Source organism: Balaenoptera acutorostrata, chromosome 14 (genome assembly GCF_949987535.1).
Source record: "Balaenoptera acutorostrata chromosome 14, mBalAcu1.1, whole genome shotgun sequence".
Taxonomy (NCBI): Eukaryota; Metazoa; Chordata; class Mammalia; order Artiodactyla; family Balaenopteridae; genus Balaenoptera; species Balaenoptera acutorostrata.
The window spans coordinates 84,671,332-84,697,766 of NC_080077.1; the positions used below are offsets into that span (position 1 = coordinate 84,671,332).

The 26,435-nt window shown below is 38.1% G+C and overlaps 1 protein-coding gene across 4 annotated transcripts in view; it reads right to left on the minus strand.

Annotated features, from left to right (window-relative positions):
• Positions 1–26,435, minus strand: part of RIMS1 (regulating synaptic membrane exocytosis 1) — a 465,974-nt gene that overhangs the window by 378,681 nt on the left and 60,858 nt on the right. For 3 of the 4 annotated variants that reach the window (XM_057527863.1, XM_057527875.1, XM_057527874.1), the window contains exon 2: positions 10,789–10,869. The exons of the other annotated variant lie outside the window; for it this stretch is intronic. In XM_057527863.1, the coding sequence (XP_057383846.1) occupies positions 10,789–10,869 (81 nt within the window). The remainder of the gene's footprint in view (positions 1–10,788; positions 10,870–26,435) is intronic. 4 annotated transcript variants of the gene reach the window in all.

Consider the following 26,435-nt stretch of genomic DNA (forward strand, 5'->3'; position numbering starts at 1 on the left):
GAAACAATTTTCTTCCTATTCTTCAGATGAGAAAACTAAGGATTTAGGAAGTTAAAAGAACTGGGTCAATGTCATCCAGCAAATGAGTACCAGAGCAAGGACTGAAAATATATAGTTTGAACCCTTAAAGCTAGAATTTACTCATTATTCCCTGAAGAACAGCAAAATTCTTCTCCTTGATAATAATGTGGATTACCTGCATATTTTGAATCTCTCCGCTACTATGAACCCAGATAACCTGAATTCTAGACCTAGATCTGCCCCTTTCCTGCCGAGTCACCCTGGGCCAGCCACTTCCCGGGTCCATGTGGGGTCCACCATATGCAGCCCAATTCCATACGCCCTCCAAGCTTGGTTGTTGTCTATATCATGTGGCTTGATGTAAAGCTGACATTAAATTAACTCAGTCGAATATTTTCTGGGGCTTGTGCAACCTTAGTTTCCTTAGGATATCTTTTAAAAATAATTCTTTGTTCTTATGGACAAATATCACTTAGCCCAAGAAAGCGGAAGGGCTGAAGCTCCACTAAGCTGGCTGCTTGGGGCTGGCCCTAGGCTTAAGGTAAACATGGCCTTTGGGCTTCCTGATAGAATCAACAAGATGATAAAGAATAGGATTCAAGTCAGATGCTCTGCACAAGAGGGGAAAAAAATTGCATTTAGCTAAAACGTACTCTATTCACAGGAACAAAGGACAGGGGCAGTATACAGGGGATAAAGTCCTCCTACAGCAGGGTCACCAACATAGGAACTGCTCAGAGGACCATCATTAAAAGAGGACTTAGTTCAGTCAGGAAGGGGTAATTGGTGAAAAGAATGAATGACTAGTAAAGTTCCACAAAACATAACTGTTACATATAAAACTACTACAGCTCTACTCCTAAAGAACAGAACTCTTTTAATTCCCGAGAAGAAGGCGTCTTCTCCTCTGAGCACTCAGACAGAGATAAACACAATATTATCTTAAAATAGTTACAGCAGAAAGAGGAGCTTTGTATGACTTTGTAAACTGGCATAGAATGACTTGCAGAAACCAGCACATCATACAAAGAGAATGAGGTCTATAAAAGCCACACGATTAAAAAAAAATTCTGTCACTTCCTAATTATAACCATGAATCGGAAATGTCAGTGTTCTCAGTAGTCTCTATTTTCAAGTTACTGGCTGTACTGACTTTATTCTAAAAGACAAAAACATGTTTTTTTTTAGTTGGAACTTTTTTCTATTATCACTTGATCAATATGATCCCTACTACAGTTGGTAATAGAACTATAGACTATGACATTGAATACCTCTTATAGTATAAGAAAAAAACCAGTGAACTTAGCAAAAATTGAAACTCATCACATTTTGATGTAAACATGTGGCTGAAAATAGTACAGAAACTGCTGCTTGTCTCTGAATAATACCTTCATTCATAATAAAATACATAGCTAAAAGATCCTTTGCAAACGAAAACATGTTCCCTTTCTTCTTGGCTGAATTTTGCTCAGAAAAATGAGACACCTTTCAAAAAAGGAGCAATATTTTTAAAAGTAGTATATATTTTTAAATATTCATTTCCTCTAGTGTATCCAAAAACCTACAAAATTATTAAATCTATCCCAACAGAATGTCAGAGTGAAAAAAAATCACACAAGGACAAATTTATTTAAAATGGTAAAGTCTAATCATGTTTCAATTATTACTCAATTTTACTTTTCACCAATTTTTACCTTCAGTACTTGAAGGTCTTTGCAAATTTACCTAAAGTGATAAGGTGAGATTTCTAAATTTGTCACTTACATACGCCATTGAAGATACATTGAAGATACATAACAGGATGCTTAAGACTTTATGAGAAAATGTTCCTACACACTATGCATTTAATGCACACAGGACCGATCAAGCATATGGGGGATTACACACATGACTTGAAGCCCCCTCCCTCCAGTACACACCAGAAATTCCTCTTCTCTTTCATTGCTTCCAAAGCTTCCTTAAATTCCACTAAAGTTCACTGAATTCCACTTGCTCCACATCTATGGCCACCAGCAGAGTCCAAACCACCGTTATGTTCTGCCGAAACCACCACAACTGCCTCCCAAGGTCCCTCGTCTTCTTCCCACCCACTGGCTAGCTACGTTGGATCATGATACTCCCTTCTGTGAATGGCTTCCAGAGCTTCTCCACAGACTCACATAAAATCCAAAGACCTGGATGGAACCCTTGCTTATCTCCTTCACTGCCCACCTCTTCCTCACTTTTCTCTGCCCTTCTTTTAGTTCCCTAACCACACTACACTGGTTTCCTTATAAGGTCCACTGCACATACCATCCTCTCTGCCTGGAATTGCCTTCTGCTGGCTCTTCTCAAGGCCGACTTCTCATCTTTCAAGTCTCTCCTTAAACCTCATCTCCTCCCAGAGCCTTCCTTGACCTTGAGTCTGCTCCCTGAACAGCTTCCCCTGTGTGGTCTCCTTCCCTGCACTTCATTTAGGCTCTGGTTAAAATGGAAGAGTTTTAACATGTACGTTAGTTTGTTGTTTAGATCTTCTCCTCCTGCATGCTAAGTTCTACAAGGACAAGGATTCTGGTTTGTTCATCATCACCTCAAGTGCCTGATGCCAGGCTCTGTGCATGACACAGAGTAAATAAATATTTGTTGAAGGGAGAAGGACTAGCCAGACTCACTGCAGAGCCAGCAGTGCTTCTCCACCACACACTCTTCCACCAGCTGAAGATGTTCAAGTCCCCTTTGCTCAATGGTACCTTCTCATCCAAAGCTGATTTGTCTTCATTGACCACACCTGCACTGAGATCAAAATTCAGGAGAATTTGGAAAAAATTGAGTATGAAATCTGCAGAACTTCAGGAGCACAAAACACCAGGAGGCTCAGGGGGAGCAGAGGGGCAAGATCAAGGAAAACGGGGAAAAGCAGGCTAAATTCCAGCATCCACTGTCTCTCCCAGACTACTGAGAGGAACCCCTGGATCCATGACAGAGGTGTGTCTGAGGTGGTGATGGTCTGCCAGTGGGTTGCCAATTTTCAGTGTTAGCCATGGACCTTCTTCCATCTGCTACTAGTGAAACACACAAAGCTCTGGGAATCAGTACACACAGCCTGAAGATCACGTGTGGTGAGTGGATCTTAAAAGCACAGTGACACAATGACAAGGGCTGCTGTCCAACTGTTTACAACTTCAAAGACAATTTTGTTTACTCTGTTATCTACTGCAATATTGATATATAATTTTGCTGTTAGATATGTGATTTTAAATGAAAAATCATATTTTCAAGTATAAACATATATGTAGATTTCCCATACTATTACGGGAAAAGTAAATATATTAATACATATTTTTCTCAGTTATATTTTTGGTCCTCAAGGTTGACTATTTTAAAATTAGGTTAACTATAAGTTGCCACATTTCCATGATTAAATGAATTCTAGTCCCATACATGTTGATCCTCAGAAGCCCCTATGTTATAATCAAATCTGAACAAAGATTGTTGTTGCTGAAAAAAGCCATGCCCTTGAGATCTGAAAAACTATGTCTCTTAAAAGAAAAATATGGATGCAGGCTCCCTGTCAATTCAAGGCTGACTCATCTGAAGCTGTGAGAAGGGAAAAGAACAGTGTGTGTGACACACATGCCCAAGTCAAAAGCCTCAAGGCAGATGGTACCTGATGATCTAGTGCAAGATGTGAGTTACCACTGCACAGAGAGAACAATTCTGGAAAAGAGGAAGTAGAAAGGACAAAGACCGAGTGGCCAAGGAAAATCCCGAGACTCAACAATCTGGATTTTTACCCAGACATAAATTCATTTTTTGTTAAATGAATGAAATTGATAATTAATTACAGGACTTACAAACGTCTAACTAACAAAACAAAAGAAAAATAAGTAAAAATAAAAATAAAAAACAGTATATCAAAACCAGTTTCTCAGTTTTTCTAAAGGTAATCAGAGAAACTCAAACCAAAGAATCGCAACAGTATTCAAGAACTACAAGGTCTTTACAAGGTCTTTTAGATACTAACTTTCTTTCTGATTGGTCTTTACCTACACAGCACCTAGACTCTGAGGTTACAATGGAAATTTTTATATGATTAAATCAGTCCTGCACACACACACACACACACACACACACACACACACACACACACACACAGAATTGAGAGAGAGAGAGAACGTTAAGTTTATTTTCTGAAAATTAGAAAGCAAAAGTATCTATAACCCCAAATCATGAAAGGTTCAAGAGTTAAATAGAACTGACTTTTGAATGTGAGTTGTTCTGAAGATGTGGGGATTTCATATGATACAGTTACCTATACCTACATACACAATGATACAGAACCATTACAAATGTTCAAACAAGAAGGAAATTAATAAGCATTAATAAAAAAAAAAAAACTTACTGCAAAGAGAAGCTGATGGCACCACTGGTGAAGTCTACCAAACATCTGATGAAAAATTATCTTTCACAAACTTCTCCTAAATAGAATAGTAGGGAATACTTCCAAGTTCATTCTATGAGGCTAGTATTACCCTGATACCAAAATCAAAGACATCACAGGAAAACTACAGACCAGTGCCCCTTATAAATACTTACACAAAAATCTTCAAAAATACTAGCAAATCAAATAAAGCAACAAATAAAATGGATAGCCAAGTGGGAATGCAAAATTGTCTCAACATATGAAAATAAAGCAGTACACCATATTGATAAGATAAAAGACAAAAAAGCGCATTATCATCTCAATAGATGCAGAAAAAGCAGTTGAGAAAATCCAACATCCTTTCATGTTATGAACACTCAACATACTAGAAATGGAATGAAACTTTCTAAACCTGATAAAGAATATATTCTAAAACCCCACGACTAATATCATATTTAATAGGGAGAGACTGAAAGCTTTCCCCCTAGTATCAGGAGCAAGACAGGTATGTCTGCAGTCACCACTTTTTGACAGCTGGATGTCCACATGCAAAAGAATGAAATTGGATCCCTACCTCACACCATATATGAAAAGTAATGCAAAATGGATCAAATACCTAAATGTACAAGCTAAAACTAAAACTCTTAAAAGAAAACCTAGGGGTAAATCTTTATGACCTTGAATTTGACAACAATTTCTTAGATAAAACACCAAAGCTACAAGTAACCAATAGAACATTCAACTTCATCAAAATTAAAAACTTGTGTTTCAAGATACTATCAAGAAAATGAAAAGACAACTCACTAAATGGGAGAAAATATTTGCAAAGCATTTATCTGACAAGGATATAGTGTCCATCATACATAAAAAAAACTCTTACAACTCAACAATAAAGACAAATAACCCAATTAAAAATGGACAAAAGATTAAATCAATATTTATCCAAAGAAGCAATACGAATAGCTAAAGAGCACACGATAAGATACTAAACATCATTATTCATTAGGGAAATACAAATCAAAACCACAATAAGATAACCATTCACACACTTCACACCTACAAGATGACTATAACTAAAAAGACTGACAATAACAAGTGTTGACAGGATGTAGAGAAATTGGAATCCTCTTACATTGCTGGTAGAAACGTAAAATGGTGCAGCTATTTTGAAACACAGCTTGACAGTTCCTAAAGAATGTAAACATATAGTTGCCAAATGACTCAGAAATTTCATTCCTAGGTTTATACTTAAGAGAACTGAGAACATATGTCCACTCAAAAACTTGTACATAAATGTTAAAAGCTGCTTTATACAGCATACAAATTGGAAACAATCCAAATGTCCATTAACAGATGGGTAAATTAAAAAGTGGTATATACATACAATGGAATACTATTTGGCAGTAAAAGGAATGAAGTACTGATACTTGCTGTAACATGGATGAATCTTGAAAATATTATGCTAAATGATGAAAAACAGACATAAATAATCACATATTATATGATTCAGTTTATATTAAATGTCCAGAATAGGCAAATTCATAGAGACAGAAAGTAGGTTAGTAGTTTCTAGAAGCTGGGTTTTGAGGGGAATAGGGAATAATGCTAGTGGATATTAGGTTTCTTTCTGGAGTGATCAAAATATTCTGAAATTACATAGTGGTGATAGTTGCACAATTTTGTAAAAGCTAGTAACTTTTACACTTTGAAAAGGTGAACTGTATGTATGTCATATTAATTTTTTCTTAATTTTGAAAAGCAGTCAATCACCGACAAAAACAAAGGAAAACCAAAAAAGACTGAACTGCAATACAATCTATGTACCTCTCTGGATTCGACTTATTCCTGATCATGTCACCGTCCACAGGAATGTAAACATTGTTTGTCTAAACATAGTTTTTCCTTGGCTATATACTCTTTTTCTAGATTTCTACTTTCACATTCCAACTTTAGCATTTCTAATGTGACCCGCCATCCCAGTTTTCCCAGGACTGAGGGGGGTTCCCAGGACATGAGACTTTCAGCAGTAAAACATGGAAAGTTCCAGGAAAACTGAGACAACTTTGTTCTTGTCTGATTTTGTATAATTTACCTAATTCCTCTTCTCTTTGTCTAAGTCCTGTGCTGTTATCTATCCTGCCCCTTCCATTCTTTCCTTCAAACTGACACCTTCCCCTTGTGCTATTTCTTTTTTTTTTAATCTTAAAATATTTTAATAATGAAGTTATTTCTAAAATTCACTTTTTGGAGACATAAAATTAGTCTTATAGAAGACATACTTTTTAAGCTCTGTAAAGCAACTTTGAAATTAAATTAAACTTATCATAAACTATTTTCTATTAAATATGTTTTCTTAATTTTATTTTTTATTGGCGTATACTTGATTTACAATGTTGTAGTAGTTTCAGGCTTATGGCAGTGATTCAGATATATATATATATATATATATATATATATATATATATATACATATATATATTCAAATTCTTTTCCCTTATAGGTTAATGGTTTTATTATAAAGTAATTGTTCACAAATTAGTATAACTCATCTAAGTCTCTCTTGAGTTTAAGGTATGACTAGCCAACTGTCTTTGGATGTTTCAATCAGAGATATCTTTGGACACTAACACATACATCTAATGCTAAATCTAAACTAGTTTTAGTGCCTAAATTAACTCTCTTCCTGACATGATCACATCCACTCAATCTCTTGAGATAAAGTGAGTTATCTCCTCTTCACTTTGCTGTATTTTCACAGCTAATGAATCACTGTACCCTAATTACACCACCCGGTAAACATTCTCAAATCTGCCCTACCCCTTACCTCTCCTGCTTAGACCTGCTTCCATCCATGGCTGGAATTGATGAGTAGACAAACGTTTCTCAGACTTTTAAAATCCATGATCACTTTGAAAAACTCAAAAAACCCCATAATGTTATGTCAACTTTCAAATATTGTATTAAAAATAAAACCAAAGACAAGACCCAACATGTAGCTTATGTCCTCCAAGTTAGACCAGTGTCCTCTTCTTCAGAGATGCGGTGCTGCACCTTCTGAATCCTTTATTTCTCTCTCTCCCACTCACCACACCCACACTCACCATCCATCACACACGCACTCTCACCCACACAAGCAGACAACACACAGATACGCACACGTGGACACTCACAGGCTCCAGCAATGAGTACATGTTGTAAATCATCCCCCACAAGCTGATGCTTCGGAGCCTCCAGGCAACTGTTTCCTCCTTCTGGAGACCGTATTCTAAAACTGCTTCCTATTCAACTACTCATCCTTCAAATTTCATATGAACTGTCACAGGCTCTGAAAGTCCTTCTCTGACCCCGTCAACCCCAAAGAGATTGAATCATTTTCTCTTTTTTAAACATACTTCTAGAGTTGCAGATATCATGTAGTGATACCATTGATCGGATTATGTAATGCTGCCCCCAACTTGAGAAGGAACTGCTTTATCTATGCATCTTATACCTGAGGAATAGCAGCCATCAAACTCAATTTACTGAACTCCACTAATGTTTTTAGTATATTTATTACTTTGATTATGTGATGACAACTTAGACAGCATGCTTAAAATATGTGACATTTTAATAACTGAAAAAAGAATCTTCAGAGAGTTTACACACACAGTTATCAAAATATAAAGTATATTGACATGTGCAGCCATCAACCTAGACTTGCAAAATAGAAGGTACAAGTGACCCGAGTACAGTCACCTTACTCCCTATCCACCCACTAGTAATCTATCTCTGTTTTCCTACTCACTATGCACAACCAACATCTCCTTCTCCTGACTTCTCATTTTCTCATCACACCTATAAAAATAGAGTATTTCCACCTACTTATATGCTAAAACTGCTCTGGCAAATGCCACCAATGACCCCTCTGTGGCCAAATCCAATGCACATTTTTTTTTTTAATCTCTTAAATTATTGATTTTCTGTGGCATTTACTGTTGGGCCTCCCTCCTGAGTCCTTCTACCACCGTGGTTTCTCCTGCTTCTTTGACCATTCTTTCTCAGCTGAGTCAGGGGAGCTTCTTCTTTTACCTACTCCTTAAGCATTGGTTCTACCCAGGCACTCTGTTATTTTTTCCAACTCTGTACCCTTTGGGGATGTCATCTAGTTCCCCAGCTAACTGAGTGCTTCAGGTTCATGTACCCAACTTTTTCTTGTACAGGTACCCTTAGGTAATGCACGGGTGCCCAAAATCATCATATCACAATCTGAACTCCTCACTGCCCAGCTACCCATAGGCCTGATTTGCTTTTTTATCTCCCCATCTCAGCTTGCAGTCCTCAATCAACCAAACCATGGAAATGACAGCCCCCTAAACTCTTTCCTTACAAACCATATTCAATTGACAACTAAGCACTGCCTGTTTGCCTTCTTACTAAGCTCTTGAAATGTTTCCCTCCCACACCCTCTGCTACTCCTGTAGGTCAAGACCTTCTCTGGACTGTTGCAATGGTCTATTAATTGACTTGCTTGTCTCCAGCTGTATCCACATCCCGTTTGTATTCCATTATCCCTACTTCTGCCAAAGTAAGTAATACATATTTTATATAAACACACACACAGTGCAAATCTGACTAATTAAAATCCATCAGTGCATCATCATAATTAAAAACAAAAATAGGGTGAGTGAAGGGATTGTCAGAAAAGAGGATCCAACAAGATGACAGCTGCTTCTTCTCACCCACTCTATTCAGAGGGGTCACCAGGAAAGTCCCACTAGGTGCATGGTAAGTTACAACAGATTTCCACAACTGCAAGTCCACGGACAGCAGAAACAAAGTAAGAAAAAAAATTATCTAAAGTCTCGTTGGCAAGGATGCCAACAGCTGTTTCGCATCTAACAATTCCAGTTTTAAGTGGACATTGGAATAAGTGGGACCAATTAAAATGGAACCTCAATATGTGGAATACAACGCATCTTAAAATCAACTTTAATTACTCAAAGAACTTTCCCCAAAGTTGCTTGAATCCTAATATAAGTAAAATGTTTTCTAATGCCTAGAACCTAAGATGGAAAGTGGGGATCATTAAATTTTTTATGAATTATCAACCAAAGTTCCAACATCAGGAAAAAGGCTTTATAGCTAGAACATTTATAGGAGAAAATGGCAACATCATTAAGAGTACTTCCTCCAACTTAAAACTTTAAAAAATATAATTATAAATCATTTTTACTGTGGCTAAATCTAAATTATTTGTATTCCTTGAAAAGTACTGACTAAATGTAGAAGACAATATTCGAGTATACTTATTGAGATAAAATCTATAACCCATCTATGCAGCCTCTTGAAATTTATTTACCAAAATTTTTTATCCTAAAACATAAATAACATTGAATCTGTGATTGTATGTAACATACAAAATATAAGCATTTAAACGTCGTATTTAATTTCAGTCTTTGCCAATGGGAATAAAAATGACATAGCAAAAGAATTACAAAAATTTACTTTTCTTCTCATAGCCTTTTGAGAATCTTCTTACTTTATTTTGGTTTTATTTCAAAGAATTCTCAGATAGCTAAAGAAACCTATAGAAAATCACGCTCAAGACACATTTCTTCAATGGCTTTTGCAAAAAAACTTGGAAGGAGACATTTCCCCGGTAGTAACTACTTGTCTGTCATGGTTATTCTAACAGTATTGTCACTGCTGAGATATTTTAAGGAAATGTTTAATTTTTCTTACCAGGAGCATAATTCTCTTCAAAAGATTGAATATATCTTGCTACTCTGCAGAATTTTAAAGCTCTTCAAGTTTCATCTCATCAAAATCCACATTTTCAACATAGTTTACTTATCTGTTTTCTCCTCTAGTTCCCTTAGGTTGGTCATTTAACCCTTCACGTATCCACACTCAGGGTTACAATAACAAAAACAAAATCAATGGGCCATCCCTTACCTTTAAATGACCCAGTGCGAGGTTGGCCATGAGCTACCTGTGTACTTCCCTTATTCACAACAAGGAAAGTAGCGCTTTCTGTACCTTTTCTCCATATTCCTAGAGTCTTAGGCTCCAATCCACATACATTCTAAATCCAAAATGTATAGAATTTCTGACACCCTAGAGCCCTAAAAAATGTGTCTCTTTCCTCTAATTAGCTTTATGCTTCCCATATGACATTAGAAACAGCACTTAATAAAGATGATTGATACACAGAGCTCCTGTTTCCAGATCATTTTATCTAATTCAATAGTAGCTTTTGACCCCCCAGAGACCCCAGAGGAGCCAGAGTTTGTACACCCGCATGCAGTGTAAATGAATACATCTGTAACCAGTGATCTGTGTAAGAGACGACATTTTTCAGTCAATAAAACCAATGCCATACTCACGGTGAAGGCTGGTGGGGCTGGTGTTCAACATTTCTTGGGGTTTTGCAGGCAGCAGGCTTCACCATGTCCCTGACCACACACCTGGGGCGCATGATAGACAGCACAACGCACTATTAATTATAAAACGGGGAGAAACATCTGGAAATTAAACATGGTACTGAAAACAAGTCTAAGGGAAACTCTTTGCAAACCCCTTAATGTTAACCTGGAGTCCCTGGAAAGCCCTGGGGGTTGGAAACCTTCAACTCAGGCTTCCAAGAGCTCAGTTACACCCAGATGAAGTCTGTGCTGGCCTCGGTATTGGATTTCCCTTTTAGTACCAATAAAATGATCGTCAGCAGCCTTCCCCATAGGAGCAAGGCTACTGAAAGCTTTGGCCTCACCGTATGAAGACATCTGAAAGCTTAAACATAGAAACAGCTGTTGTGTTTAAAACAGGCAGGACTTTCTATGGCTTTGGCTATTTTACTAAAAGACACGGACTCTTTTTTCACACCCTTTATCACACACAGGTCTTTCCCTTTATGAAAAAAGAGATCTGATAGCCTTTAAGACATCCCCCAAGTTCAAAATCCCTTCAAGCTAAGAAAAGAGGAAGAGTCAGAAGGAAATGTGTATAAATAAAGTGTGTGTATGTATGTGTGTGTGTAAAATAGATAGAGAAGATACCTGCATAGTGTGAAAATAAACAGGAAAAGGTCTTTGTGTCTTATGTTCTCCATCAAAGAATAAATAAATGCAGAGGATGGATCACAGCTCCAAAGGGCAGCAAGAGGAGATGCCTTTAGCCTCATGTCAACAGGGCTTACAGAGCGCTGGAGAGATTCATTGGCATAAACAAGAAAACATCCCCTTCTGAGGCTGTCTTTGAGTGGCTCAGATATTCCTTCACCTCAAAAGCTTTAAAACAAACCTTGCTTTGAGTAGGGAAGCCCTGATCATAAAGCTGGGGTCCTACATCTCAGACTTTGCTACATGGAAAAGCCCCTTAGGACACAGCATTCTCAACCATGAACCTGGTTCTTAACATTCATGGCAGCTTTGACTGCCCTTGGAGGTTTGACTACCCTGCTGATATTTAAGGCCAGTCATGTTATTCCAGAAGTGGACCAGTGGTGAGGCAGTGGCAGATAAACTGCTTTCTCAGAGCTAAAAGCTGCACGGCAAAATTCTCCACTTCTGAAAGAAATGATACAGGGAAACATGGTGGACACAATGCATGGAAACGTGCATACACACACACACACACACACACACACACACACACACACAGAGCTCATTCCAAACAAGATCAACTGAGACTTAGAAATCAATGTGTAACGTAACGTGAAATGGGGCCATTTCAAAGCCTTCCCTCCTGGGCTCAAAGGAAAGAAACACGGTGTTTGTCTAGTGCAAGTGCTAAACTCTTAATAGACTGGTCACCAGTCAAAGGAGGAGAAGGCCACTCAGGCAGCAGGGTTCAGAGAACATTCAAGCAGGCAGTTGCCAGGGAGAAGTAACACCCCAGGGTTTCTGAGCTCTGAAATGTTAATATAACTTACACCAGTACAGCGCTCAGGAAGTTACATTTCATAGCACTGGGAAATCTTTAGCAATTCCCACTCAACTAAAAACAGCCCACGCGGTATGTTGAATCTACATGCACTGGTTTGTGAAAATATCGGAAATATCACCAACTTGGGAAAAAATTTTGAAGAATTATATCTATGAGAAACCATATGCAACATCTGTCTTAGTTCTTTTCTTTTTTTTTTCTTCCCCTAAAGATTCAGGTATTTAGACAAAGCTTTGGGAAAAAAAGAAATGTCACTTAGAGTTTTCCTTCAATATGCTTTTAAGTAACTCTTTCCTAATAAATGTGGAATGTCAGCCAGCATGAAGGGTAGGTTTCTAAGCAAAATACATTTGTGTGTGTGTGTGCATGTGTGTGTGTGTGTGTGTGTGTGTGTGTGTGTGTGTGAAAGACCATGTCTATGTAAGGAAATGCTCATCTAATGTCAAGTACTCAGTGGTTTTGTTTTAAAACTATAATAGCTGGCATACTTCATCTGTCTGCACGTGCTACAGAATCTTCAAAGTAAAAACTTGCATTTCTGAACTTTAAAGTTTTAATGGATAATGAGAATAAACACATCAATACTCAAAAGCAATATACTTAGAATTTAAATGTACTTAATTTAAAATATACTTACTTAACTAATATATTTTATTTTTAAAAAACAAGAAAAAAACATATTTTTCATACTAACCTATAATCCTAACCTCAAGTCTAGAGTGAGGTAGCTAGCTATTGAATCTGTTTTCATGGAGAAAGCTGTTTGATTCAGATTTCTAGTTATTCAACCAATTTGAGGGAGCTCTAAACTATGGCAATATGTATTCCTACATCTTCTAATTTGACTTCTTTTAGCTGAAATTGCTTCCAGAGAAAGAGAAGAAAAAAAAAACCTACACTCAGAACAAGATACATAAAATAATACAATGCACTCTTCAGATTTTTGTCAGCCTGGGTGGATTAGCATTTCTTTTTTTTTTTTTTTTTTTTAAACATCTTTATTGAAGTATAATTGCCTTACAATAGTGTGTTAGCTTCTGCTTTATAACAAAGTGAATCAGTTATACATATACAATATGTTCCCATTTCTCTTCCCTCTTGCATCTCCCTCCCTCCCACCCTCCCCATCCCACCCCTCTAGGTGGTCACAAAGCACTGAGCTGATCTCCCTGTGCTGTGCGGCTGCTTCCCACTAGTTATCTATTTTACATTTGGTAGTGTATATATGTCCATGACACTCTCTTAGCATTTCTTTAAAGTTGTCATTGGATTGTTCTGTCTGGCCTATTGCGGTTTGAGGGATAAACCACAATGGTGCTGCCGGTTGTAATATGTGGAAACTGTTCAGCTCCAGCAGTTTCCATTCTCTCCCAGGCATTAGACTCATTATAATAACACACAGACCCCTCATACTTTAAGAAACACAAGAGTGATATGTCAGCAGGTTGTGGTGATCAAGGGTCTTCCTTATGTATGATTTATTCCTTCACCCAGACTCAAGGAGGCCACAGACAGGCCACAATGCCAACTTCCCAGAATGGTTATGGAGGGAGAGACCAGGAGTCCAAGGTGGTGACCTCTTATTCCTGCAACGTCTTCAGTTATTCAGGGGGTTATCAGATGTGGACTCTTCACAGTCTTGGAAGGGCTCGTGAGTATCCCTCACCACTCAAAAGCATCACTGAGGATTTATGCAAATGAGGCATCCTGCAAGCATCTCAGGGAAGCTCCCCCTGACTCCGCCCTCCGCGCGGCTGGGTTTTATGAATGACTGCAATCAAGGCTGAACGGCTGCCAACTGCCCACTCTTCCCTGCACGTACACACAGAGAAACCTGCCCGGCCGCAAGCCCGCAGATGAGGCCGTGGCAACGCTTTCATTCCCCCCAGACAGGAATGAAATGTGCTTGCGGAGACTTAAGAGTATGTGAATGAAAAATTCTCAATGCCTTCGAAAAACACAATTTACATAATTACTTTCTCTCTTTTGAGTTTCCATTTTGGTGCCTGCAGTCATCAGCTCCCCTTCTGCCTCCCCCTCCCTGCAAAGAACTAAAAAACAAACAAACAAAATCTCACTATTTGATGAAATTTTAACTCAACGGAACTTGATGACAGTGTCAGGAGTGTAGTGACTGGGGACTGAGCTGTCACATAGATGATGACACCTTTGCAATTCTGTTCTCAATCTTTTAGATTTGGGATTTTACTCAGGTTTCTCCTGTCATTGATGGAGACAATAAACAGTGCTGGGGGAAGTGTATGTGTGCTTGAGGGAATGAAACACTTTCCAAATACACAATCTTCTAATTTGCTGATCCCTGATCAAAAACACAGAAACAAGGAAAAACAGGCAAGAAGAGACCTCAGGGGCTCTGTAACCAGCCAGTTGCTTCTAAAACTCTCATTCAGCACTCCGGACTCCTCTTCCATAAGACATTACCCAAAAGGACCCAAATATCTGCAAAATTCCTGTCTCCAGCCTGACCCTCTCTAACTCCAGACATCCAACCGTCTCCCCAACACTTTTGCTTGGCTTTCCAGCAGGCCTCTCAAAATCAGCATTTCCAACTGGAATCCACCCTGCCCCACACTCCTGACCCTCCATGGCCATCACCATCTTGGCTGATTGTAAATAGGTTTCTCTAGCTGTTCAGCCAAAAGCTTTAGACTCAAAGCCTCGTTTCTCTCACACCTGTGTCCAATCCATCACAACGGTTCTCCTTTCCCAAAATGTGCAGTCTGTCCATTCCTCCTCTGTCCCACATGGCTATCCTATTGGGGCCAGTATGGTCTTTTCCTTGGATTCCCACAATAGACTTCTCCCTGGCTGCCTGGCAGAGACCCTTTGGAAAGATAAATCAGATCATAACTCCTCTGCTCAAGATCTTGCAGCAGTGCCCCAGTTTACTTACAAAAAATGCCAGAGTCCTTAGAATGTAATCTGGCCTCCTGTAACTCCCAGAGTTCTTCTCCTACCATCCCCTCCCCAGCACTCCCCCCCCCATTCACTCTACCTCAGCTGCAGTGGTCTTCTTGCTGGTCTTCCTCAGATGTACCAGGCTTGGTCTTGCTCAGGGCCTTTGCACCAACCATTGCTTCCATTGGGAATGCTCCTCCCTGATACAGGTAAGACTAACCCCCTCACCTCTCTGCAGTCTTGGCTCAAACATCAGTGTTTGGTGGTTCCTACTCTGATTACCTGCTTATGATTACAGTCTGCCCCCACCAGACTTTCAGTGCCCTTCACCTTGCTCTACTACTTACTACATGTGCCCCTCCCCGGCCGGCCTCCACCCAGGCTGAAATACGAGCTGCTCAGGAGGAAGGATCTCTGTTTGCTTCAATGACAAAGGCCCAGAGCCTAGAACAGGGCAGGACGTAATAGTCACTCACTACATATGTGTTAAATGAATGAATAAGATAAAAAGATAAAAAGCTGTTAGTACTCTAACATGCTAAAACACAGTGATTTACAAGAGATTTAGGTAAATCTCTTGTAAATGAGATTTTTTGCAAGATTAATGCTTTTTTGCAAGATTAATGCTCTTTTGCAAGATTACAGCATATTTCTATAAAATATCTGCAAAATATAAATTAATTCATGATCAGCAAATTTTATGATTTGAATAATCCACTAAATTTGTTCTTATATGGTTTGACTGAGGGTCATTCTCTTTCCAAACAAGAAAAAAAAAATGACTTATTTTGTGGAAAAGACTCTTCAGTGTCACATTATTGTTTTGAACAAATGAGACACTATCTAACATTTAGTATACTGCTATTTTATCAAATAAAACTTTAAAATAATTAATTGTACATGAGGTAATTCCTTAATAGTAAAGAGAGAAAATTAATCCCCTTTTCTTTTGATTTTTCTAAACAGGGTAGGAAAATAAGAAAAACTATTTACTGTCATCTATTTTGTACTAAAATGTCCACAGATATTTAGATAATATCTTATTTAATCTTCACACTGCCCTGCAAAGGAGATGTGACTGTCCCATTTGACAGATGGAGAAACTGCAGATCTAAGAGATTACATTTATTTTTCCAGTGATAATTGGCAAATGTTGATATTTTAAGAAGCCAAGATTTGTATTCAGGTTTGTTTGGGACCAAAGATAATGTCCTTTCCATCATTCCAAGGAGCCTTCTGACATTAATATTTAAAAGATAAATGGAAACTAATAAAAATCAATCATGAAGTTACAGAGTCCAGTATCCTCTATGTTTCAATATCATTGATTTCATGACATAGGTACATTATTGAAACTATTCAAATAATCTCACATAACTGAGTGTTCTTGAAACAGTATTCTAGTATTTATTGCAAGACCATATTCTCCAAATATATCAGGAGAACAATGGTGATAGCAGGGTGTCAGTTTGGCTAAATGAAATGTAGAGTGACCTTGAGACCAGTGGGAATGTGAAATGCAAGGCATGTCATCTGGTATAGAGAAAAACAGTATATATAAGAAAAAGAATCAAGAAAGCAAAAAAGATTTAAAAGATCATTTGCAAGACATATAATTCAATTGATAAAAATCTTTTCAAAGGAGGTCATCAAAAGTGATCTTCTCATCTCCACTTACAAATACTAAAAGAGGAAAAGCTGAAAAATGTTATTTTACAAAATGAATTTTAAAAATTGCATATTCATGTCAACTTAACAGTGAACCAATCAGTATGATGGCTGTTACCCCTAAGATGAAGATGAGACAGTGAAAATTCTATACCAGAAGGGGAAAGTGGATGTTGGTATTTTGAAAAGCCAGATGTACTAATCACAGATCATCAGGGCCTGGCCCACCTCTGATGTACATTCAGGGAACCCTCAGAAGCTATGTAAGAGTGACTTTTATTTTAAAAAAGACAGGGAGGACAGGCAAGGTAGGTTCCTAACTATAAGAAAAGGGAAACCAGCTGGCTATTTTTCACGGTGAGTGGTGAGGGCTGTTAAACCTCCCTTAACCAGGCCGGGAAGTTATTCACCAAACCAGACACAAAAGTATAGGATTCTAAAATAAAGGTGATTACAAGATATAGATTCACTACAGAGATTAATGGGTGATTTTAAAGTTTGGAAAAACAAATTTTTCAAAGACTGATAAGATGGTGACCTAAATGGGAAGGAAATCCAAAAAAGAGGGGATATATGGATACGTATAGCTGATTCACTTTGTTATACAGCAGAAACTAACCCAACATTGTAAAGCAACTCTACTCCAATAAAATTTTTAAAAGTTTTGATAAGAAGGAAAATCATAGGCAAGAGGTCAAGTCCTTGGTCTTCTGGATTATTCACACCTGCCTGTTTATCACCTCTTATGTCTCTGGAATGCTTATAGGCTTAGTTCTACAAGGTCCTAATATTGCCTCCAATATGGCAGCAGTATGGCCAATTAACCTCTTTCTACCCAAGCTATTATTCTCTGTTAACACAATCAGTTTCTTTCTCCAGACCTTTGGATTTATATCTGCTACCATCCCCCCGCATGCCATCCTGTTGACAATTTCCTACTTACTAATCTGTGTGCATTCTCCAACAGTCACCTGCTGCTTGCAAAATACAACACAACTTTCAAAAAATCAAGATTACCAGAAAATACCTTCCACTAAACCTGCAAGAGAGAACGACTTCTGTGCATTCCATAGAGGGGGGAAAAAACCCTCTATCTAGTGAGAAGTACGGGACTTCCAGAGGGAGGAAGCAACCATAGAGTCAAGGCAGCAGAGGCATCAATAAGGGAGAGGCCTGAGCCACATCCTGAACCCTCCAGGGGTAAAGAGAGAGGAGCTCCAGTGGGAAGGCGGATGGTTGAGGGGAAAGAGGGTGATGGGGAAATAGAGAGTGAGGATAATTGCTCAAATGTCGACAAAAGGCGGGTTGAGAAAAGAGGCGTGAGGAAGGGAAGACGGATTTTTATATCTATGGGCACAATTCTAGGTGAGGGAATTTGCTTTGGGAAAGAGAGAAGCTAAAGGGATGGGGGGAGGGGCAGAGGAGACGGGAGGGGCAAGGGGGCTGGGAGGGGGTAGGTGTTTAGAGAGGAAGCAAAGTTGCTGGGAGACCGAGAGGGATGGCAATCAAACAGGTAGGGGATTTGTTCCCAAATTGCCACCTTTCATTGGACCATAAGTGCCGTCTCCATTTCCCTCCAGAAAAGATTCTTGCAGGATAACGCTCCATGAGATTCATTCTGAGAAGCTTTTGGAGAGTGAAAATCGTCTCTCCACCTCTCCTCCTATTTTTAACTCTTCTCCTAGAGGCAGAAACTTCTGCTCAGAACTCCCTTCTCACTCCTACCTATGCCAGGGGTGGGAAGAAGGCTTGAAGAAGCGCCCATCTCCCAGCAGCGAGGCAACAGCATTTATGTTTTCACTAGTGAGAAGGGCTACCACATCTTACAAGCAGGAATGCGTTGGCCATTTCCTCCTTCACTTGCTGAGTGGAGCCTGGAGGGGCCTCTCTTCCCTTCTTCCTGACAGTCCAGCCGTCCTGCAGGAAGCAGCCTGGACAGATCTGGAAGAAGCAGACTCTGCCGTGTTTCTAACTCCATCTGCTTCTCTTTCCCACCGACCCAGGTCTACTCAAGCTATTTAGGTAAACACATCTGAAGCCAGGTTAGAAGACTTAGTCCTTTAGCTTCAGAGTGAGTTAAAAAAGCAAAAGCAAAACCACCACCATCACCTCAACTGGGAGTGACAGTCCACAGCAGTAAGAGAGAACATCAGAAAACTCAATGATATCTGATTTTCTCTAGCAAGAGAGGAAGCATCCTCTGAATCCGGAAATTCAGCCTGTTTTGCGCCTCTTGCCCCCGTGACGGCACTTCTCTGTGGAACATCATGTCACAGGCTCCAGTCTGCACACAAAAAAAGCCCCACCTATTTTTTGTTTCCACCAAAGAAAGCATATTGATCTAAAAGTGAGTGACATTGGTAGTATCAAGGAAAAATCTTGGAACAAACATAAGGTTATCTTAAAGGGGAAATGGTTGACAGCTTTTAGTACTTCAGTTCCATTCAGAAATAGGTCCTAATACCCCTCACAGCCAACTCCTGTGCCTTACAGCCCAACTGGGGACCACTGCTCTAACTGCTGGCTCCATCCCAAGCCTGGAAGAGGGTGGTCCCTCCACCTAAACAAACAGCCACCGGCTTGAATGCCTGAGGTGAGAGAGACTGTTGGAACAGCAATAACACCGAGTTAAATGAGAATAGTACCACTCGGAGAGTCAGGTAAGTGAAAAGTGTCTTCATTAAATCCAAAAAGCAATTCAGCAAAACAAGATGAATTTCAAGAAATGGAAACCTAGTCAGACATAAACACTCTGCAATAACAGAACAGGAAAAGGACAGAGAGTAATATGACCTAACATTTCTGAGTGCCTACAGTGGGCCAGGAGCTGAGCTAGGTGTCCCACATGCCTTTGGCCATGTCATCTGGTCACAGGTCACCTATGGCACTTGCTGTTACCCAAGTTACACATTTGCTTGTACAATATCACCATTTCTTCTTAGAAGCACAACTCATTTCAAAAACCACATGCTATCTGTGAAGTGCTTTGTTTTGAGCAAATAAATTATTTCATTGTCATTCACGTTTTAGCACAAGGCACAGGACTGTAATTGAATAGTTCAAGTTCTTAGCACCTCACATCCTCTTGCTACATTTCAGGGTCCTAGGAGAATAGAGAGTTGTCTGATCATGGTTATCTACAGTTAAATATCCAGGGTAAAGGATGCAATTTGGTAGTAAAGGGAGATGAATGGTATTTGTAAAGATTATTGCCAGAGCTTCTTTACAACTAATGATTTTTCTGCTTTTTATTTGTAACACAAACCATAGCTCTTTAAATAACGATTTTTTCGGTAGTTCTTTGTATGCCTTTTCTCCACAGGCATTCATTCTCCTTGCTCATGGGGAGCTGGGTAGCTAAATAAATACCTACTAAGAGGTCCATAATAGTTCCTTGGTGGGGTTTAAGTTGATTTTAAACAGATAAAATAAAATGGGAAAATGAAACTTGGAAAGGCATTAATGTAATATTTCAGGCATTGCTTTCAATTAATTATAACTACTCTCTCAACTGATTCACCTGCCTGGAAAGTTAGAGAGAAACTGGACTCAACCAGACATGAAAATGTATGGTCCATGAACTATTATAAACATGAAAATTTTATATAAGAAATATGCAATATTCCTTTTCTGTGGTAAATGAATGTGTCCTTATTTTTTCAAGAGGCCGTGATGCTTCTTTTACTTAAAATATGACAAAAGGATGAAACCAAATCACTTGAGCATATCAACAGGAACTTTAATACCTGAATATGATTGCTTTTTGCTCTAAACATTTTTGGCATTTAGAGTGAGAAAATAAAAAAAAATTGGAAATTACTTTTTCCTCCCTTTCATCCAAACTGAAGAAAATATGAACAGATATTTAGAAAAAATATGAAATGTATGAGATTTGGAAAGATAATCCAGTGATTAGGACTTTTGATTCCTCACTGATAAGGGCGAACATTCTCCAAGCCCTTTTGACTTGATAGGACTGTCATTATTGTGGCTTCAAATGGGCTGATGCTTCCTGAATTGTCATTTCCAGACTTCACTTCCCACTATCCATCAGGTCTGAAATCTGTATGTACCTAAAAACCTTTCTAACAACTGAGCCAGAACAGACTAAAATACTAAATTCATATTCCCCCTCCTATTAGACTGAAACACCTCCCAAAGTCTACCTGGTCATCAGCTAAATATTCCCATTACTGACGTCTGCAATCTTGGTGCCCTATGACTGCTTACTTTCCCTAATGGCCAGTAAAGCATCGAGTCCTCTGACTATTCCTTTGAAGCAGGTCTAGAAATTGCCCGTTCTTATTTATGTCTACTACTTCCGAAGTCATTTTCTCTCTTGAATGAAAGAATTAACGAAGACCCTTTTCACTTGCCTGACCGGGAGAGTGTTACTATTCCCCTTTAACTTGGCCTTATTGCTTGATTCAGTCTTCCTCACGTGCCATTTGTTCCTGCTCACAGATTCTACAGAGGGCTTCCCATCCCGACCACATCAAATACACACACCGCCGTCTACTTCCAGGGTCCCTCATTCCCACGTCTTCACTCACTAATCTCTTCCTCTTAATTCCTAACAGAGCCTGTTTCTCAAGTACCTCTATCTCAATATTCTGGAACATCATTTTGCCACTTTCGTCTCCATTCCATATGCCACCTTTCTTACTGAAAGTGATATGCTTCCTTTTCCCTCTCCATTGATTTTTAGTTCTTTCTAAATTCAACTCAAATGCACTGAACTCTAGGAAGCCTTTCAGGCTAAGGACTCTCATTTATCTTTCACCAATATCTTCTAGAAAAATTGGTCCTTATGTAGGGCTGAAAAATTGTGTCTAATAGCTGCAGCCTAAGCACTGGGAAGACATTCAGGAAATGCGTGCTTTGGAAATAGGACACGACATGGAAGCGTGTTCCGCAGACCTGGCTGGGATGCTCTGATGATCATGGCATCTTTGCAATCAATGAACAAACACTTACAGGACACCAGCTCTGTGCCATGCACCGTGCCCAATGCTACATCACAACCCGCAAGCTAGTCAGCCTCTTCATCAATAACGGTAGTAATAATAATAACTACTTACATTTATTGAGCATTTATTGCATGTACTCTTCGAAGCTCCTTATATGAATGAACGCGTGTGATCCTCACAACAACTCCATGTGGTGGGCAGGTTAAATGACCACCTGGTGTAGCATTTACAAAACCCTGTCATGTGTAAGTTGCAATAGTATTCATTCTACAGCTGAGCTCTATTAGTATACCATTTTAATTCTTTGAAATTGCTTAAATTCCTCCTCCCGTTAAAAATTTTTATTAAATAAAATATCATCTTCACATGCAGTAAAAACAAGATTAAGTGCAGGAATCCAGATTCATAATGCAATGGAGGCTGCTTCTCCCCCTGCAAAATGTTAAATATAACATAAAGTATATTTATTTTAAAGAATAAAACTGTAGTCTATTATACTTTTAATGTATACATATACTGTCATGTCACTTAGTGTTCTCCAAGGTCACAAAATAATTTCAATTCCATTATTACATATAAGTAATGTTCACCTAGCTTTTCAGCCACCACTTCCAGAGTCCCAGCTACTCACTACTGGAGTTCCCTTGGAATACACCTCTTATTTTCAAATCCATGGGTCAAGAAAAACATTAGACATCCTCAAACTCTAAGACTGAATTTCTTCACCCAAGTCACTAATTTCCTCTATAGCTCTCACACTTCCACTGTAGGCAAACCTAAAGCCACAGAGAACGCACTAGCCTTGAGATAGCTAACTCTATTGTTAAAGCTTTCTGACTCTTGGAATACTCTTTTTTAAATGTTTACTGCAATCCGCCCCTGTTGGCTCCCACACATGAGTCCTAACTCAGCCCTTGAAAAGTCGTGTGGATCAAGTTCGCTGCCTTTTAAAAACACCGTCTCTCCATGAATTCAATCTCCTCGCTTCTTTCTCATCAGCCCCTCAATGAAGTTGCCTGAGGCATGAGCTCCAGGGACCCACCCACTCTAGCTGCACTCGTTTTTGTGAACAACTCTCTCAAAAGTTGGCTCCCTTTGTTGTGCAATATTTTCACTCTACATCCACAGGAAGGAATGCAAACTCAAATTTTATAACCCCCTCTAATAAGCAGGTCCTATAAAAAAGGCCAACTGACAGAAGTGAGCTTCAGGGGAAATTATCAATGTGTGGCTTCCAAAACCTGGTCATACATCACTAAAGAGGTTTTTAAAGAGACAAACACTTCGTGTCCCAGCAGAGGCCTACAGAGCTGAAGTTTGGGTCCAGGGATTGGCAAGAGAGTAGCTTCCCTGAGTGATTCTAATATATCCAGACAGGCATTTGGAAACTGCTGAGGAATGAGCCATTCAGTTGCTGCACTGGATGCAGTCCTGTCCCTAACGTGGAGCTAAACCACAAGACCTCTTATAGTCCCTCATAAAAGGGCTTTTTCTGAACTACCCTCAGCTTTTATGACAGGTCGATACAAGACATAGCTGTATGAAGTTGGTGTCTGCCTTTACTGTGAAATATTGGTGAGGTCAGTGTCTGTTACATTGTTTTAAGTCCTTTCTATAAAAGTTTACATTTATCCCACATTCTTGGTGTTTTTCCAAAATTTAGCACCAAGAAAAATGTCGTTTCTTGTTTTTTACAAATACCTACCATAATTGCTTTTGATCAGGGTTACAAGGAACTTAAAGCTTATCATAACAACTCTGTTGGCATGGTAAGCATGTTTATAACCTCTTTTTTTTTTTTCTTTGCTTATAAGTTTCAATTTCCGTATTACTAATGTTTTATGTTGCAATCTTTTTGAGAAAAGCAAAAAAAAGAATCAGAGAAAGAAAAAGGTTAACACTTCATCTCTTACAGGAAAAATTAAAATTTCAATTTTTCTTAAATTTGAAAACTCCAATATGCCTTAAAGAGCATAACTGGTATCTAATATATATATAATATATAAATGTAATATGTATAATACATATAAAATCATAAATATGATGATGATGACATCTCACTAAAGCTGACGTGGTTCAGGGAAACATTCCCTAGGAATTAAGTGTTACCACACAGAAAGGAAATGGTTTCCTGGTCAAATAAATTAGGGAAACATTAAGTTAAACAGGTTGAGCAGGATTTCTTATTGCATAAATTTTCAGAATCTTCAAAATGCATTGTTCTCTGAAAACAGGTGCATAATATGTAGCATTTTCCAAGGAATAGTGTCCAGTTTCAGAGGTGATGAAGTGACACTTAGAGATTGCAACATGAGAAATAAGCATTCTACAAGGGATACAATCAATGCTTGGTAAATTATTCCAGATGATAACACAGAATAGCAAACACTGCACTTAACCTCAGTAGGGAAAGTTTTTAAAGAGACAAATTCTTTGGGTCCCAGCCAAGGCCTACAGAGCTGAAGTTTGGGTCCAGAGATTGGCAAGTGATTAGCTTCCCTGGGTGAAAGTTCATCTTCCAAGTAAGACAACATGGTTTTAGAGTACACATTTTTCTCTATTCTTATATATTAATTTCACAGAGAGATGACACCAGAAGTCATGTAATAAATTCTTTCATGATTAAGCATCCAATATCAACTCATTAAAGGGACAGATTTTGACCTAAACTAGCAATTCTTCGGGCAAAGCCTAAAGCTTTTGTATGTTGGTTGGTTGGTTTTTTACACAGGTAGCAATCAATATACTTATGTAAACTTTAAGAGAAATAACTAAAAAGGCATAGACAGACGTAGAGAATGGACTTGAGCACACGGGGAGGGGGAAGGGTAAGCTGGGACCAAGTGAGAGAGTGGCATGGACTTATATATACTACCAAACATAAAATAGATAGCTAGTGGGAAGCAGCCTCATAGCACAGGGAAATCAGCTCAGTGCTTTGTGACCACCTAGAGGGGTGGGATAGGGAGGGTGGGAGGGAGATGCAAAAGGGAGGAGATACGGGGATATATGTATATGTATAGCTGATTCACTTTGTTATAAAGCAGAAACTAACACATCATTGTAAAGCAATTATACTCTAATAAAGATGTTAAAAATAAATAAATAAATAAAAATTAAAAGGCGTAGAAATCCCAATGTACTTCTTTGCAAATCCTAAGTAAGATGTGTGGGGAATAAAAATGTAATCATTGAAGTAGGTAAAGAATATCTGTCACACTAAAGAAGAGAGGAAATATTACAAACTCAACATTTTTATTACTCATACATACATTTTATAGATTTATTTTTCAGGCAAGTTAACTGTATATCTTATTTTACCTGTAGAGAAATTTCGAAGTACAATGAGACATTTTCTCTAAAACCACAATTATCTTATTGAAAAATTTTCTAGTTTTTCTCTTATGTATAGAATTAAGTAGTACATTAACCCCAAAGATATGACATTGGCAAGATTGTCTTTGTGTATTTAAATTATCCATAATTTTATTGCTCTGTAACTCAAAATGACACTCTTACTTTGGAAATAATATTATAGGTTTTGACACTAAGTAATTAAAAATTACTGATCCTTCACCAATGATAAAAATTTTAATATTTGACTTCATTAATATTAAAAATTTTGCTCCCCAAAATACACTATTAAAATAATAAATAAGCAAGTCATAGACAGAGAGAAAATATTTACATTATATATCTTATAAACTAAGTATATGTACATATACAGAGCTTGTATCCAGAACATATATTCTTATGAATCAATAAAAAAGCAACCTATTCTATGAAACCTATTCCTAGGTGTTTCTACTCAAGAGAAATGACAATATATGTCTGCAAAATGACTTGTACAAGAATATTCATAGCATGAAACTAGAAACAACCCATCAATTGAAGAATTTATCAACAGGAATTTTGGTATATTCATACAAGGAATGTACTATCAGTGTGTTCAACAGTATGAATGAATCTCAGAAATATTTTGTTGAGCAAAGAAGCCAGACATAAGATTTCTTACTGTATGATTCAATTTTTAGAAGTTCAAGAAGAGGTAAAATTAGATGACAAGAACAAGAAAGAAGTTGCCTCTGGGTGGGGTGTGTGGAGTAATAGGAATGTATGTTGTTTTGAGAAGTTGTGACACAGGTGTATATAAATGTCATTATTCATCAAACTGAATACTTCAGATCTGTACATTTCATTCTATGTAATTTACATCTAATAAAAATGTAAAAAATGAACGATAAAAATAACTGAGAGCTCAAAGAAAGAAGGCAAAAGTCTCATAGTTTAAGGATATGTCATCTTTCATGTAAGTACAGTATAATTTAATTTGCTTTGGAAAACAATAATTCCAACAAACAACTATGGAAGTCAAACAATTAATACACTTTTTCAAAGCAGACAATTTATTCCTTTATACCTTGTCAGAACCAGAATGATAAATATCAATTTAGTTAAAGCTAAGAAATCCCTTTTTTGTGTAGGAATATTTTTCATCAAGATGAATTATTACATATATTTGAAGAACTTAA